The sequence below is a fragment of the Chionomys nivalis genome, chromosome 7, assembly GCF_950005125.1.
Source record: "Chionomys nivalis chromosome 7, mChiNiv1.1, whole genome shotgun sequence".
Taxonomy (NCBI): Eukaryota; Metazoa; Chordata; class Mammalia; order Rodentia; family Cricetidae; genus Chionomys; species Chionomys nivalis.
This window is the reverse complement of record NC_080092.1, coordinates 47,400,707-47,416,612: the sequence shown is the minus strand read 5'-3', so window position 1 is coordinate 47,416,612 and position 15,906 is coordinate 47,400,707. Positions and strand designations below refer to the sequence as shown.

Genomic DNA, 15,906 nt, shown 5'->3' with positions numbered 1-15,906 from the left:
GAGATGGTTTTTTTTGGAAGCCATCTGTGGAGCCCTTACAGGAAATATTTGATAACCCTGTTAGCCATATCAGGGGTGTCTGATTACTTTCCAAGAGGTTAAAGTTGGGGTACTAAGGTGAAATCCATCTGTAAATCACTTTTTTTTTTTTGAAACAGGGTTTCTCTGTGGCTTTGGAGCCTGTCTTGGAACTAGATCTTGTAGACCAGGCTGGCCTCGAACTCACAGAGATCTTCCTGCCTCTGCCTCCCGAGTGCTGGGATTAAAGGCATGCGCCACAACCGCCCGGCTGAAAATATATTCTTTTTTAATTTAAAAGTTTTAGATTTATTTTCTTTTATGCATATGAGTGTTTTGTCTGCATGCATGTACATGTAGCATGTGCATGCTTTGGTGTAAGCAGAGGTCAGAAGAGGATGTCAGAGTCTGTTGTGGATGGTTGTGAGCCACCATGCTGTGCTGAGAATCAAGTCCAGGTCGTCTGTAAAACAAATGCTCTTAACTGCTAAGTTATAACTCTACCCCCTGAACATTGAGTTGTTAATCTAACCACTGAGATAGGAATCAGAGAGAAGCAGTTAGCTAGATTTTCTAGCCAAATTTCCCTAACCACTGGCTAGAAAAACATGTCTTTTTCTCTGTAACTTCTCCCAGGAAAGCGGCTGTAGTTTGATACAGGTTGCTTAATTGATTGTCTTCCCCTCTCCCCTCAAATTATGCCAGCTACTCATATTACTACCCCAAATTCTAAGCTCCTTTGGAGCTTTTTTTTTTTTTCAAGACAAGGTTTCTCTCTTTGTCAGAAAACAAAACTTGCTTTGTAGACCAAGCTGGCCTCAAACTCACAGAGATCTGCCTCCCTCTGCCTCCCGAGTGCTGGGATCAAAGGCATGTGCCAACACTGTCCGGCTGAGAAATTCATTTTAAAAAACCATGTACAGTGTTTGCTGTGGCTGCTATAATGAGGTACTATAGGCAGGTAGCTTAAAACAACAGTAATTTGTTTGCTCAGAGCTCTGAGATTAAGGTGTGGGCAATGATGGTTTCTCTTCTTTTTTTTTTTTTTTTTTTTTTTTTTGGTTTTTCGAGACAGGGTTTCTCTGTGGTTTTGGAGCCTGTCCTGGAACTAGCTCTCACAGAGATCCGCCTGCCTCTGCCTCCCAAGTGCTGGGATTAAAGGCGTGCGCCACCACCGCCCGGCTGATGGTTTCTCTTCTTGGCTTGTCGGTCGCCATCTTCTAGTTTCCTCAGGAGGATCTCACCTGTGTGTTCACATACCACCTTATGATAAGATAAGCACACTAGCCGGGCGGTGGTGGCGCGTGCCTTTAATCCCAGCACTCGGGAGGCAGAGGCAGGCGGATCTCTGTGAGTTCGAGGCCAGCCTGGTCTACAAGAGCTAGTTCCAGGACAGGCTCCAAAGCTACAGAGAAACCCTGTCTCGAAAAACCAAAAAAAAAAAAAAAAAAAAAAAAGATAAGCACACTGGGCAAATGGGTTAGGTTGTACTTTAAAGGGCGCTCTACCATACCTCTTTAAAGACCCTGTCATCTTCAGACACAGTCCCTGTCACAGTTCTGGGAGCTTAGGACTTCTGTAGGGTAAAATGGTCAGCCAAAGTAACTGACTCTGACCCTGAAACCAGAGTCAGTGAAAGAAACACTTTGGCCTTGAAACCAGAACCAAAGAAATACACCCTGACCCTGAAACCATAGCCAAAGAAACACTTTGGCCCTGAAACCAGAGCCAACCATGCCCCTGACCAACTAAACATAAAACCAACCAATCCCTGAGCAGGAAAACTAGCCAATCTGAGCTTGTTCAAGTTCAAGGGGATCAAAAATCTGACCAATTTCAAAAATCTGACCAATTCCCTTCCTGAAAATCTTCTCCCTGGAAAAACTTCACCCTTAAGAAGTCATGTATAAACCCCTCTCCCTATTCAGTTGGCAGCTGTTCTTCTCCATGCTGGTAGAGGCGGCCACTCTCCTGGAGTCCTTCTTCCCAAATAAATCTCTTTCTTGGAAGAGTTTTGGGTAAAGATCTTGGTTGGTGAGAAGAGTCTCTGCTGGGAAGTTCCCTTGGGAGCAAAGCAGAGCAGAAGAAATGGATTCTTCTGCTGGGAAGCTCCGTGGAGGTGGGGGGTTGGGATTAGAAGTATCAACTTTTTGCAGGAGCCAGAGCAGATTGCTACGTGTCTGTAGGATTTCCTCTTATGAAGAGTGCAGCAGAAGAAGAAGTAATATCTTAAACTGGGGTTGAGAAGAAATAGATACCTCTGCTGTGAAACCTTGTTGGAGGGAGGGTGTGGGGGTGTTGGGGAACAGAGCTCAGCTGTAAAGGTTTTCTCTTGGACAGGAACAGGATTGCTACATCCTGCAGGGGGACCGTCCCCCACCGGACTCCAGCTTCCGGTACAGCCTGGCTTCCCAGCAACCAGGGTACCTTTCCCTCCAGAGCTGTAACACTTGCAACTTCAACAAATGAATTTTGAGGAATCTCCCTAGACAACAAACGCAATGCAGAAACATACAAGAAAAACAGGAACATGAGAAGAAGCAAGAACCAGGTATATAACTTCATTAGCTTTAAGAAATCAAAGTCCTTTCTTGTGTAGACTTAATGAGACATTCTTGTTCTCAGTCCTTATCAGTTTATAATACCAACAGCGATGCAAGTTTTATCAGCTTCATCTCAATCAAGCCCAACATTAGACAGATAGTTTGGCTGGGTTCATATCTCTCTTCAGTTGCCTTGCCATCATGAGCTTCCTGGGTTGAATGTTTTCCCCAGGTTTTTTTGTAACTTGTTTTTCTCATTCATATTCGTTTAACTGCAGTGGGTCAATGTTTTCCATAGATTAAAATTCTTTTGTACAACCTTTATACCCTCTAAGGCAATATTGGAAGGGATGGTATGTGCATCTTCCACTACTCATCCAAACTCAGGTAATGCCTTTAAGAGATTGGAATAGTTACATATATCTTAAGTTCTTACTAAACAACTATGTACGTGTTAGGAAGGGGGGGGGGCTTTACAAAAGCATTTTCATAAGACTGTGAACATATTGATTCTTCAGACCAAAGATTGGGAGTGGGGAATGGGGAAATTAAATCCCTCCCAAATATTTCTTGGCATCACTGCAGACCTCAGAGAACTGGAACTGAGAACGGGGATGACACTAACACGCCACAGCGCACAGCACAGCGATGTTAGAGCTGCCTGGGAACCACTCCTGGGGAAGCAAATGTCATGCCATACTGCAGTTAGAGTCTGGCAACGATAAGCTATTTGGGACATACCAAATTATGGGGCCCCTGATGCCTTTTCCTTGTGTGTTGACATATCCAAGTGAAAAGAAATATACTATATTGAGTTTTGTTTTGTTTTTTTGTTTGTTTTGTTTTGCTTTTGCATCCATCCATGTTTTCTAACATGGCAAGTTGTTTTGGAAGAATTTCATCTTATATTTTTAATTCTTAAAAAAACTTTTTAGACAAGGTCCTGGAGCCAATATATAGACCAGGTTCATTTCAAACTCACAGAGATCTGCCTCCTAAGTACTGGAATTAAAAACATGCATGGCCTGGCGCACGCCTTTAATCCCAGCACTCGGGAAGCAGAGGCAGGCGGATCTCTGTGAGTTCGAGGCCAGCCTGGTCTACAAGAGCTAGTTCCAGGACAGGTTCCAAAAGCTACGGAGAAACCCTGTCTCGAAAATCAAAAAAAAAAAAAAAACAAAAAACAAAAACAAAAAACAAAAAAACAAAAACAAAAAAACCAACAAAAAAATCCATGCATGGCCATGGTCAGTTTCAATGATTTTTGGCTCTTTCCCTGGAACTAAAAATTAGCTTCCCTCAAAGAAAGCCGCCTTTTAACCCGCACTTGAAAAGGAGATACGTTTGAGAGCCATCACAGTTTCTCCTTTGGATGTTTGCTGTTCTCTTCCCACACAGAATAATAGACAAAATATTTTACATGCATTCTGGGCTGAAAAGCCTAAGCCGGAATTTTCCCTTTTTCTTTCAAAGACCCCTGCCAGCTGCCAGCAGTACAGAGAGCATTGGTCTGAGACCACAGCTACAGCAGACTCTTTTGGAAGCGATGGATCAGAGACTGGACAGGAAGCCTGACCTCTGAGATTTCTTCCAGAGCTCCTGTTCTAATTCTGGGTTCTTAGGTTCCGAGAAGGTAGTTCCGAAAGCTTTGGGGTCATAGGTCTTTCCCTCCCCGAGAACGCACAAATATTTCTGATTGTACTAGCCACTTAGGTTCCTGGAGGGTGGATGGCCACCGCATCCAGGACTCCAGGCCCTGCCCTCGGTCTTGGATGCTGCAGTTCAGCCAGAATTGGAGGCTGCGCGTCAGCTTTGGCGGGGGCGTGCATGGAGGGCGTGTCGGAGGCGTGTCCGGGGCGGGGCCAAGGCGGCGCACGCCGCGCCCTCAGCGGAGCGAGAGGCCGAGCTTGCTGCATTGCAGCCGCCGCGGCGCCGCTCGGCTCCTCACTTCCAACAATGGCGGCTCCGACCCCGAGCGGCGGCGGCGGCGGCTCCGGGGGCGGTGGCGGCACCCCGGGTCCCATCGGGCCTCCCGCCCCCGGCCACCCGGCCGTCAGCAGCATGCAGGGTAAGGACGGCGGGCGCGCCGAGACTACGGGGCCCCTGGCGAGGCGCTCGGCTGAGCCGCGGCCTGTGAGCCGCCGCGTCCCTGGGGCTGTCTGAGGAAGCCGCCCGAGCTCCGCGTCCCGGGCTCGGCCTCACCTCGTCTCCCCGCCCCGGGCCCAGCTTGGCTGCCCGCTGCGGCGGCTCTGGCTCCGCCGGGCTCGGGCCCACCTGGCTGTCCCCGCCCGCCGCTCACCTGGCGTCCGCGGGCTGCGGGAAGGCGCGCGGACGGGCCTCTAGCTCGCAGGTCGGCCGCGTCCGGGCCCTCGGCCCCGCCGCCCCCGCGCGCCGCAGTGGGGCCGGCTCAGGGCCATCTTGCGCCTCGCCGGGCGCCGCCGGAGCCGGGCCACTGAGTGGCCCCCCGGTCCCTCAAACTTTGCAGGGTGTCTGCGTGGGCGGGGCGGGGGGTTCGCCAGGCTCTGTGCCACCTGTAAGGTAGGGAGACGGCCATTGGCCCGGGAGAGGCGTTTCGACCCAGGCTGGAGATGTGTGTTCTCCTCGCCTGCAGAAAAGAAAATCAGATAAAAATAGAAGACCGAGTTCGGCAGAAAGGGAGAGAGATTCAGGAAACCGAATGGCAGAGGTCAAAGTGATCGTGTCTGGGCATCTGAGACAGCTCCCCTGTGATGGCCTTTCTCCACTGGGAGGCCTTAGGAGCTCTGTGTGGGTTTTGACAGGGGATGTTGTGAAAATAACAGGCCCGAGTCCATTATGGACCATTTCTTAAGTTTCCTGGAGGGATTTTGGGTAATAGCACTATTTTTGAAATAGACAAGCCCAGAAATCACTTTAACTTTAGCAAACGACTCATGTTGAATTATTAGAGTCACTTGGATAGCCTTGGTATCAGTATGATCATAGTTTCTAGTTTTTCTTTTGATTAAAGTCTCCATAAAGAGCTTCTTGTGTCTAGTTAACACATTATATGTTGACTGTTTCGTGTTTATGATAGCATAACATGATTCAGGCAGCAGAAATACGATCTGCATTTGCATCCCTCTGGTAAGAACAGTTTAGTCTGTATATTAAACTGTGATAGATAAATCAACAGGACGAGCTCAGCATTCAGAAGATAGAGTCCGTACAGTCCCCAAGTTAATGAATTCAGATTGAGTTAGCTATTGGATGCCTGCTGTCCTGCATATTACATTATATAGAATACAGGATTGATTTCTTCATGTCACTCTTTTACTGTCGGCTAAGATAATTTAGGATTATCTTGTCTTGTGTCCTGTCCACAATGGGTGTCTTACAGTTTTTTTTAAAATTGTTTCAAGGGTAGAAACATAGCCTGATCTGAGTTCAGTCAATCCCTGGGACCTACATGGCAAGGAGAGGACTGATTTCCCTCAAATTGACCTTTGACCTCTGCTTGAATACACAATAAATAACTCAGTAAAGCAATGTATATATTTCAAGGTTCTCCCCTCCCCCCCGTTTTTTTCTTTGCGGGAAGAGGCTGATAGTTTGAAAACCTGCATTAATTTTTTTCTTTTTGTTGTTCAGAAAATATTGAGCAACTGCTTAGAGCCAGCACAGTGCTGTTGTGAGTGGATAGAGACCAGTGAACACGGCATTTCCCCTCTGATGGAGCATGTGCCTCTGAGAATGGAGAAGGGAAGACATGGAGATAAATAGTAGAGGTGGCTTAAGGAAAACGAAGGCAACAGGCTGGGTTTTGTGTTGGAAGATAACAGGGCAGTCTCCTTGATAAGATGGACAGAGAAAGCCTGTCTGGAGAGAACAGAGATTGGGCCAAGGCCGGGAGAAGAGCTAACGTGAGAGGGTTCTGCAGGAGAGAAGAGCTCCTAGAAAGTCAAGGTCACATGATCAGGAATTAGTCTGGTGTTCTCTGTTCTCTATCTCTGCTTTTTGATTCCTAGAATCCTTTTTAAAAGGGAGAAGGGCGATAAACTGCCTTTGAATTATTGCTGAATTTTTAAAAAGACCTTTGTGTGTGTGTGTGTGTGTGTGTGCATGTTTTGTATGCATATTTGTATGAGCACCACGTGCAAGCCTGGTGTTGGAAAGGTCAGAAGAGGTCATTAGATTCCCTAGGACTGACTTTACAGACAGCTGTGAGCTGCCTATGGGTGCTGGGAATCAAAGTACAAGCAACAAGTGTTCTTAACCCCTGAACCAGTTCTCCAGTCCCCGAGTTGTTGTTACTTTTTTTTGAATCTTTATTGATACATCTTTGATTGATATAAGAACATGCTAAGTTATATTTTGTGTTTTGAATCTGATTTGATTTCTTAGAATAAAGAGAAGTGCTTGAAATGTTCAAGGTGTTGTGTAGCATAATCTGAATTAGAAAGCTTGAGCTTAGGCAGCAAATTAGTAAATTTTTTTTCTGGTTGTGAGTCTAACTTCCTATTCTTTAGATTCTTTGGATTTATTCTTTTTGAGATGAGGTCTTGCTGTGTTTCCTGGGCTTTCCATCCCCTCCCCACCCCCATTTCATATGCTTACTACTCAAAAGACTTCCTTGGAGCTGTTTGTGATCAGGTCGTACTGGCCAGCAGATTCAGTTGTAGGACATATGGATTACACGTTGGCAGGTGTTGAAGTCTCCTGTAGGATAGGCACCAACCATGCTTGACAAAGGACTTTGTACTGTTTCATGGCTTGACATTTGTGATCAACTGTGGTCCAAAGTTGAATACAATATTTCTTTTATATTGTAATGCTTAATGGCCAAAGCTCTGGAGTCTTGGGTTTGAATCTTTCCTGTCCTCACTCCACCCTACCAGGACTTAAGCTTTCTGTGAGTATATTACTTAGCCTCTCCAAGCCTCTGTTCGTTAGTCCCGTAGGCACAAGGAGAATGCACATGAAGTATGGGATCTGGCATTCAGTAAGGATGCCATCATGTTGGCTATCAGTATTCTCGGTGCTCATCCTGTTACCTGCGATGATTTCTGTTTCTTTATGCCATGAGTCCTTAGTCCCTTATGACCCAACTTGCAAATTTCTTTTTCTAAACTTTATTATCTGTGGATTGGACAATTCTTCTAACCTGTTTGATCACTGTTTTTCACTATTAAAGGCTCCCATTTTTAGAATTCCAGAGAAGATATTGTTCTACTTCAAACTCTAAATCTTGTTGTTTTCTGGACCTGAGAGTCTCAAATGGTGATAATGTTGCTGTTATGAGGTATTGTTGTAGTTGTAAATGGACTGTGGGTTGTGGGTAGCTGGAATGGGAATTGTAGTGACTCTGGCTTCTTAACAGTCATCACTTGTTCATTTAGGTACATTTTCACAGAGAAGTTGTACTTCTCATCCGGCCATTTTTAACACATTCTTCCCACAATCTCAACTAATAGAGAATAGTAACTGATTTTGTTATTAGTCAGATGTTTGTGTTCTCATTCATTCTGACTCATTCTTTTTTCTCGTGAATTTCCTCATGCCCATATACAGTAGTATAAACATTTACAAACTGAGCATGCCTCCCCCCACCTTCCATCCCTTGATTATTTGGTGACTAAAGCTATCAAAATGTAGATCTGCTTGCCAAGTTGGGTAAATAGTATTATAAAAATGTATTAGACTTTAGGATAAGCTTTCTTTTGAGAAAGAAAAATATTAAAATGAGCTACTATCAAATGGGCTTTTATTCTCAATAATTAGTTGGGAATTGGAAAAATTATTTCCTCAATAATTTGAGAATTTGAAAAATCATTTCCTTGATAATTTGTCATCATAGACGGATTTAACCAAAAGATTTCTTGAATGGTATAGTACTATGTAATAGTGTAATTCTTTAGCTCAAGAAATTTTAATGAACTTACAAATGGGCATTTGCCATCTTATTATGCAAGAGCCCTTCTAGTGGTGGCTTGTAAAAGCCTAGCTGTGTAGCCAAGCTAGTGAAAGCATATCAAAGTGATCAATCTCAAGTGAGTTGGGCATAAAGTCTAGGACTTAATGTTCCATAAAGTCACCATGGGCATGTTAGAGAATAACATATTCTGGTGAATAAAGCTTGCCAGCTGAGGGTTGAGCAACTTCAACAATGAAAACACAGCAGGATGATTTCTTCTGTGCTGGTGGCTTTACCTTTGCGAGGAACAGTGCTGTAGAAACAGGACATCAAAGTTGAGTGAACGCTGGATTTGGACTAGGAAAAACCAAGCCTGCCATATGCTGGCTCTGTACCTTTGGGAAATTACCAGATTTTTTTTCTAATTTCCCACAATTTCTTATCAATTAAAACAGAGGATACACAGCTTATAGGCTGTTTTAAGAATCACATTAGGTTATTGCATGTGAAATGCCTTAAATCAAAATATTATAAATGTGTAAATATTAGAAATGATTTTTTTCTGCTTTAGCTGCTAGTCACTTAATATGTAATGAATTTTAAAGATCTCTTAAAAATGTGGGAACGTAAATTTGTTATAAAGACATAAGTACATTGGGGAAATGGCTCAGTCTGTAAATTCATTATAAAGACATAAGGACATTGAGAAAATGGCTCAGTCTATAAATTTGTTATAAAAACATAAGGACATTGGGGAAATGGCTCAGTCTGTAAGGTGCTTGTTGCATAAGAATGAGGCCCTGAGTTTGGATCACCAGCACCCTTGTGAAAAGCTGGGCATGGCAGTATGCATCTACAATTCTAGCCCTGGGAAATCAAATACAGAAGGTTGTTAAAAAAAAATAGAGCCTTAAATTTGAGTAGTTAGGAAACATCATTTTAAAAATGCTTTTTCAAAGTAGTTAGCATAGTTATAATTTATTACGTTTTTATTTATTTATCTATCTATCTATCTATCTATCTATCTATCTATCTATCTATCTATCTATCTATCTATCTAGATTGGGTCTTGCCCTCTATGCTGAACTTAAACTTGTAATCTTTCTAAGGGTTGATACTACAGGTGTGTACCAGCATGTCCAGTTTAGATTCTCATTCAATTCTGAAAAACACTGAGCCATTTGTAAAGCACTTGCTGTACAAGTAACTATAGCATAAATGTACCTCTGATTCTTTTCATGTGTTGATCTAGGCAGTTTTCTTTATTTTCTCCTTAGGTCTTAAGTGTAGGTGTATTGTATGTGATTAATTCCCACATATTTAACTCTCGAGTGAGCAATTTATATGTGCCAATTGAAGTAAAGGTATGATAACTTTACTCAGGAACATAAAATTTTAAAATGTCATGAATTGTGTCTACTAAGAAAAAGTGGAGATTTAAGATCATTGTGCTGTCTCTTCCCAGCAATACTTAAATGTATAGAACATGAAAATCCTGCCTTTGATTTAGTTTGTAGTTTAAAGAACCGACTTCGGGATTGGGAATGTAGCTGAGTTGGTAGAGTGTTGTCTGACCTGCAGGAAACCCTGGTTTCTAGCCTAAGCACCATATAAACTGGGTGTAGTGAATGTTGTGACCCAGCCCTGGGAGGCGGAGGCAGAAGGAACAGAACCTCAGCATCATCCTCTATACATAGTGGGTTCAAGGCCAGCCTGGGATATATAAGACTATTACACACACACACCACCACCACCACCACCACCAACAACAACAACAACAAACAAACAAACCAACTATAGATTCTAACTGCAGACAGTGAAGAGTTTCAAATTCTATTGCTGCTTATTTATGCCTGGATAGTGTTTCTTTGTATGTACAAGTGGTGTGCACAGGTTGTGAGTACATATGTGTGTGTAAGGATTCATGCAAGTAGAGGTCAGAAATCAACCTTGAGATAGCCACTGTTTTTTTAAAAAAAAAGAGTGGGTCTCCCTGGGACTTGAGGACCTTCAATTAATCTTGATTGGCTAGCTAGTGAGCTTCCAAGAGCCCTTTGTCACCTTCTGGGGTTATAGACATATGCCACTTATACCTGGCCTTTTATATAGATATTAAATATTAAACTTGAGACCTTGTGTTTGCAGTGTGTGTTAGTTACTTTTTGTGGTGCTATGATAAAATGCCTTGGCAAAAGCAACTCAAGGAAGGAAGGTTTATTTTGGCCCATAGTTCCAGGGTTCAATCTGCTGTGGCAGGGAAGTCACAGTGGCAGGAATTTGAAATTGATGGCTGTGTTTGTGTCTATAGTCATGAAGAAGAGAGCAGTGAGTGCTTGTATTCAGTTCACATTCTCCTTTTTATATATACTGTCCAGATTTCTAATGTAGGAATGGTGCCCCCTCGCCCCACAAAATGGTGGCTTCTCACCTCTTTTAACCTAATCAAGATACTCTTCCACCCAGGTAGTTTTAAATCTCATCAAACTGATAACTGAGGTTAACCATCATACATGGCAACAGTTTACTATGTATTCACTTCACTTCTAGCCCCAAACAGCATTTCTTTTACTATTTATTTAATATAACTTGGTACAGATACAGTGTAGTAAATTGGTTCTCCCCTAAAGCACATGTTGTTATATGCCTTAAAAATGAGAGCATATTTAATGAGATTAAGTAAGAAATAATGTTTTAGAATACATACTTTGTCACATTTTATCTAATGTACCTTAGAATGATGACATGGTGAAAAAAATTCTAAGATCAGCTAAACTGGTGGCACAGTAAAAGGAGCATCAACCAAAGGTCCAAGATGGGCCTTTCAAAGGAGAAAACAGATCATGTGCGCTTGATTCTTCGAGAACAGCACCTTGCACCCACCACTAGGGTCGAGTGAGCACAGAAGTGGATGTTACATGAACCTTTTACATCTCTACTGCATTTCATCCTACTCAAAACTGCTGGAACAATTTTTCTAAAAAGATAAGAAAAGTGCTACAATAGGTATTTGTGTGTTTGTGTGTGTGTGTGCACAGGCACAGGGGTGTATGTGGGGGCAGGAACATACATAAATGACATGCATTCATAGGTATTGAGTATGTATGTGGCTTTGCCAAGAAGTGACATTATTGTCTGATTCTATTTTATTTTATGTGTATGGGTATTTTGTCTGCATGTATGTATATGTTCCATGAGCATGCCTGGTGCCTGAAAGGCCAGAAGAGAACATTGATTCATTGATTGCATTTCTTGGGACTGGAGTTACAGATGGTTGTTGGTGCTGGGTATTGAACTCAGGGCCTCTGGAAGAGCAATCAGTGCTGGTAACCGTGGAGCCATCTCTCCAGCCTCTCTTTGAATTCTTTTGGCACTGTCTCTGGGGCCTGGGTTAGGTGTTTATTAGGAAGTAGTAGTTATTTTAGGGGACGTCAGAGGCTTCAGGACACCACACTGTGCCCAGCAAGAGCTGCAGGTGAGACATTTTGTTTGAAAAATGGTGTCTGTTTTTGTTTCTGTTGACACAGAAGACTACTGTGACCTCAAAGTTGTGCATATTTTTGCTCCCCAGCAAGCCAGTGATCAGTTTTGCTGGGTGACTTCTACTTCAATTCAGATATTGTTTGTTAGGAGATGAGAACTCATTGCACAGCTTGATCACCTTCCCCATCTTTACATGCCAGTTGAAAGCCCAGAAATTGTGGAGTTCCTGATCCAGGAAAGAAGCTGACTGGTTCATTACTGGTTTATTATAAAAATATTGCAGAGGAGTAGATGCCTAAGGCAAGGTAAGAAGAGGGATCTTGGAGCTTCAGATCATTCCCCAGGTAAGAGAAAGAGAGACAGACAGACGGCATACAGAATGAATGAATGAATGAATGAATGAATGAATGAATGAATGAATGAGTGTGTGTGTGTGTGTTTATGTTAACTGCCCAGAAGCTTACTGGATCTTATCTTTTGGAACCTTTGTGGAGACTTCCTTGCATATCCTGTGCTCATAGACTAGATGGAGAAACCTAACAAGGCTGGTCTGCTTTACAGTCCTGGCCTCTCTGAGCAGCATTCCTCCCTTCAGGTTATGGGCCAGAACTCCTCTGGAATAAGGAAGATCCTACAGCCTACTCTACTGTAGGAGGGGTAGATTGGTAGATTGAACTCAGGATTGCTGAGCAGATAACATTTCACTTGGAGGCATCCCCAGCAGCCAGAGAAATTCAGCGCCAAGGCTGAGAAGTCAGGGAAGATTAGAGTTGTTAGGACTCTGTTGGGGAAGAAATACTCTTGTTTCCATGGCCTGCCTCAGGGAGGGAGTTACCAGCCAAAAATTGTAGGTGGAAACCAAAACATACATATCATAATACCAATGTTGGGTGTGGGGTTGGCTGAGAGTTCTTCCTTGTTGCCCTGCTAAGTGTCTGGGAATAAAAAGAGGAGGGACTTTAAATAGGGTAAGTGGCTCTGATAAATACCTGGAAAGGCTGGAAGGTGCTGTTGGTGTTGCTCATCCAAGGGAGGGAACAGAATAACTGTTTCTGCAGTAATGAAAACCTGCTCTATTTTGGATTATTACTGAACATTTTGATCATTCCAAAACATTCAGGGTCTTACTGATTCTGATAGAAGATAGGTCGTTACTTAATGTCATCTAATTCTAAGTTGTTCACCCTGGGAACCATGTTACGTTGAAACAATGTAGTATTCAATTATACACCCAGAAAGTAGAGAGGGTGGCTGTTGGCCACAAGAAAAAAAAAAAGAGCAGACATATATGGATTACAAAATCGAGAGTTTTAAAAACATGGGATGAATTTGATGACTGATGTCTGAGTGATATAGAAAACCTGGAATTACTAAACTAGGGAAGCTCCCTTTTGGTAATGATGAGAAATAAAACAGAAACAACCCATCAGAAAATAAGTCTTGTAGAAATTCCTCGTAAGTACAATGAAAATACAGAGTTAGGACAAGTTTAGATAACTCTATTTTAGAGCTGTAGAGATGTGCTGTGTAGCTATGCTGTTAGGCATGCCAGGATCTTGAGGTGGAAGTTGGAAGGTTGCCAACAATAATAATCTTCATGCTTATGTTAGAAGGAAGGATTTGTACCTGGGCTATGGCATGAGCCAGTAAGGAATCTCTCATTTCTTTTATGTTAATATGGCTTTGTGGTATATTTCAGCAGCTCAAAGCCCCTAAATGCTCAGATGAGGAGGCTTTGTACTGTGTTATACTGCCAGCTCAAAGGAAGGGGAACTGAGATAATTGTATAACTCTGCAGGGGCCAACACACAGTCAGAGCTAAGTTTAACCACACCTTTCAACCCCCTGGGCTCCTGACATTATTTTAACTTTTTGTTGTTGTTAGTTAAATTTTTTTTAACTTCTATTAATTCTTTGTGAGTTTCACATCATGCTTTTCAATCCCACTTAACTCCCTGTACCCTTACATCTGCCTCTGCCCTCCCCTACCAAAGCAAGACCAAATTTAAAAGGAAACCAAAAACCAAACAAAACAAAGAACCAAGACAAAAACAAAAACAAAGAAGAATCTTGTTGTGGAAGCTGTAGTATAGCCGGTGAGTCACACAGTTTACCCTTTAGTTCATACAGCTTTACTTGTGTTCCTTGCTATGAGTCGTTGATCTGGTTCTAGGCCTCTGGTTTCTGCTTCACTTTCAGTAATGGGCTCTCACTTGGGCTCCTCTTAGGTGTCCTGTGTCATGGGGATTCTGTTGTTTTGAATTTTAACTTTGTATAAACAAGAAAACTAGAGCTGTTTCATGGAAGGCCTACAATGCTGGTGTGATACCCTTCTTTTTATTTACCACTTGTCAAATGCTGCTTGGGTTCTGCTTTTATTTTATAGTATAATCAGGCTTTAAAACTATTATGGACCATCTCCCAACAGTAAATTACAGATTTCTAGTAATGGCTAGTTAAGAGATCTCAGAATCAAGAGAAGTTGAGAATTAGGGGAAAGCCTGGGATGAGCCAGAGCAAGAGGGAGGGGAAATCTTCATAAAGCTTTATTTCCTTTGTAGCTTTATTAGCATTTGGTGCTGTAGAGTCTGGATGGTGCCTCTTTGGAGGAAGCAGAGGTTTACTTGTCTGGGACCAGGAAAATAGAAGGATTTTCCTTCATGCAATAGGGAGATTGAATGGAGGGTCATAAAATTGAGTCCTAAAGAGTAGATAAGGGTGTAAAGAAACAATGCTTGCAGTGACCAGTTACTATCAAGATTCACCTGACAGCACTGCTGAGATGGAAGACTTAGTGTAAATGAATGGCAGGATGGAGTTTAGGAGATAGTAGAAGCCTCATACTGAACAAATGTGTGTATTAGTGGGAACGCACAATTGTAAAAGAGAAGGTAGTGAGCTTCCTTATTGTTTTACTCCAACCATCTGCACAAGCTCTTTGAGTATTAGCCCAGTGATGCACTGGGGATTGACTTGCTGACTTGCCCAAGTCTTTTACATAGGCATACATGGGACATGAAATGATTTAGCTAGAATAGTTTTTTAAAAGCATATTTGATTGATATTTTTGAAAAGTGATAGAATCACCAAGGAAATGGTGAAATACCTTGTTGAGTTAATTATCCTTTGCTCGTCAGTGGCTGCAAGTCTACGGAGAATGAGATGCAGTTCTAAGAAGTGAACAGTTGAGGGCTCAGTAATAAGACAGTTATCTCATCCAAAATTAGGTAAAATGAGCAAGTTTATAGTTATGCATCAAGCCCTTCAAAACCTTCAATTGAAAAATTCTGGATTGGTGGCAAAACTTAAAGCTTTAGAAATTTTGTTTAGTACCCAAACTAGGTTAGTTTTTTTTTTTTGGTTTTTTTATTATTATTATTTTTTATTTTTATTCTTTTTTAATTAAAATTTCCACCTGCTCCCCGTTTCCCATTTCTCTCCCCTCCTCCCAAATATTGCCCCCTCCCCCCACTCCCCTCCCCCTATCCCCACTCTCCTTCTCCTCCCCCCACACCATTCCCCCTCCCTCTGGATACTGAAGAGCAGTCCAAATTCTCTGCCCTGCGGGAAGACGAAGGTCTTCTATCTACGTCCAGGAAGGTGAGCGTCTAAACAGGCTAAGCTCCCACAAAGCCAGTTCATGTATTAGGATCGAAGCCTAGTGCCATTGTCCTTGGCTTCTCATCAGCTTTCATTGTCCGCCATGCTCAGAGAGTCCAGTTTCAACCCATGCTTATTCAGTCCCAGTCCAGCTGGCCTTGGTGGGCTCCCAATAAATCAGTTCCACTGTCACGGTGGGTGGGTGCATCCCTCGTGGTCCTGATTTCCTTGCTCATGTTCTCCCTCCTTCTGCTCCTCATTTGGACCTTAAGAGCTCAGACCGTTGCTCCAAATTGAGTCTCTGTCTCTACCTCGATCCATCGCCAGATGAAGGTTCTAAGGTGATATGTAAGATATTCATCAGTATAGGATAGGGTCATTTCAGGTTCCCTC

General features: G+C 42.8%; 1 protein-coding gene across 2 annotated transcripts in view; it reads left to right on the top strand.

Moving 5' to 3' along the window:
• The first annotated feature begins 4,444 nt into the window (after nt 1–4,444).
• Nucleotides 4,445–15,906, top strand: part of Map2k4 (mitogen-activated protein kinase kinase 4) — a 104,533-nt gene continuing 93,071 nt past the window's right edge. For both annotated transcript variants that reach the window (XM_057774456.1, XM_057774455.1), the window contains exon 1: nt 4,445–4,629. In XM_057774456.1, the coding sequence (XP_057630439.1) occupies nt 4,518–4,629 (112 nt within the window). In that variant the 5' untranslated portion in view covers nt 4,445–4,517. The remainder of the gene's footprint in view (nt 4,630–15,906) is intronic.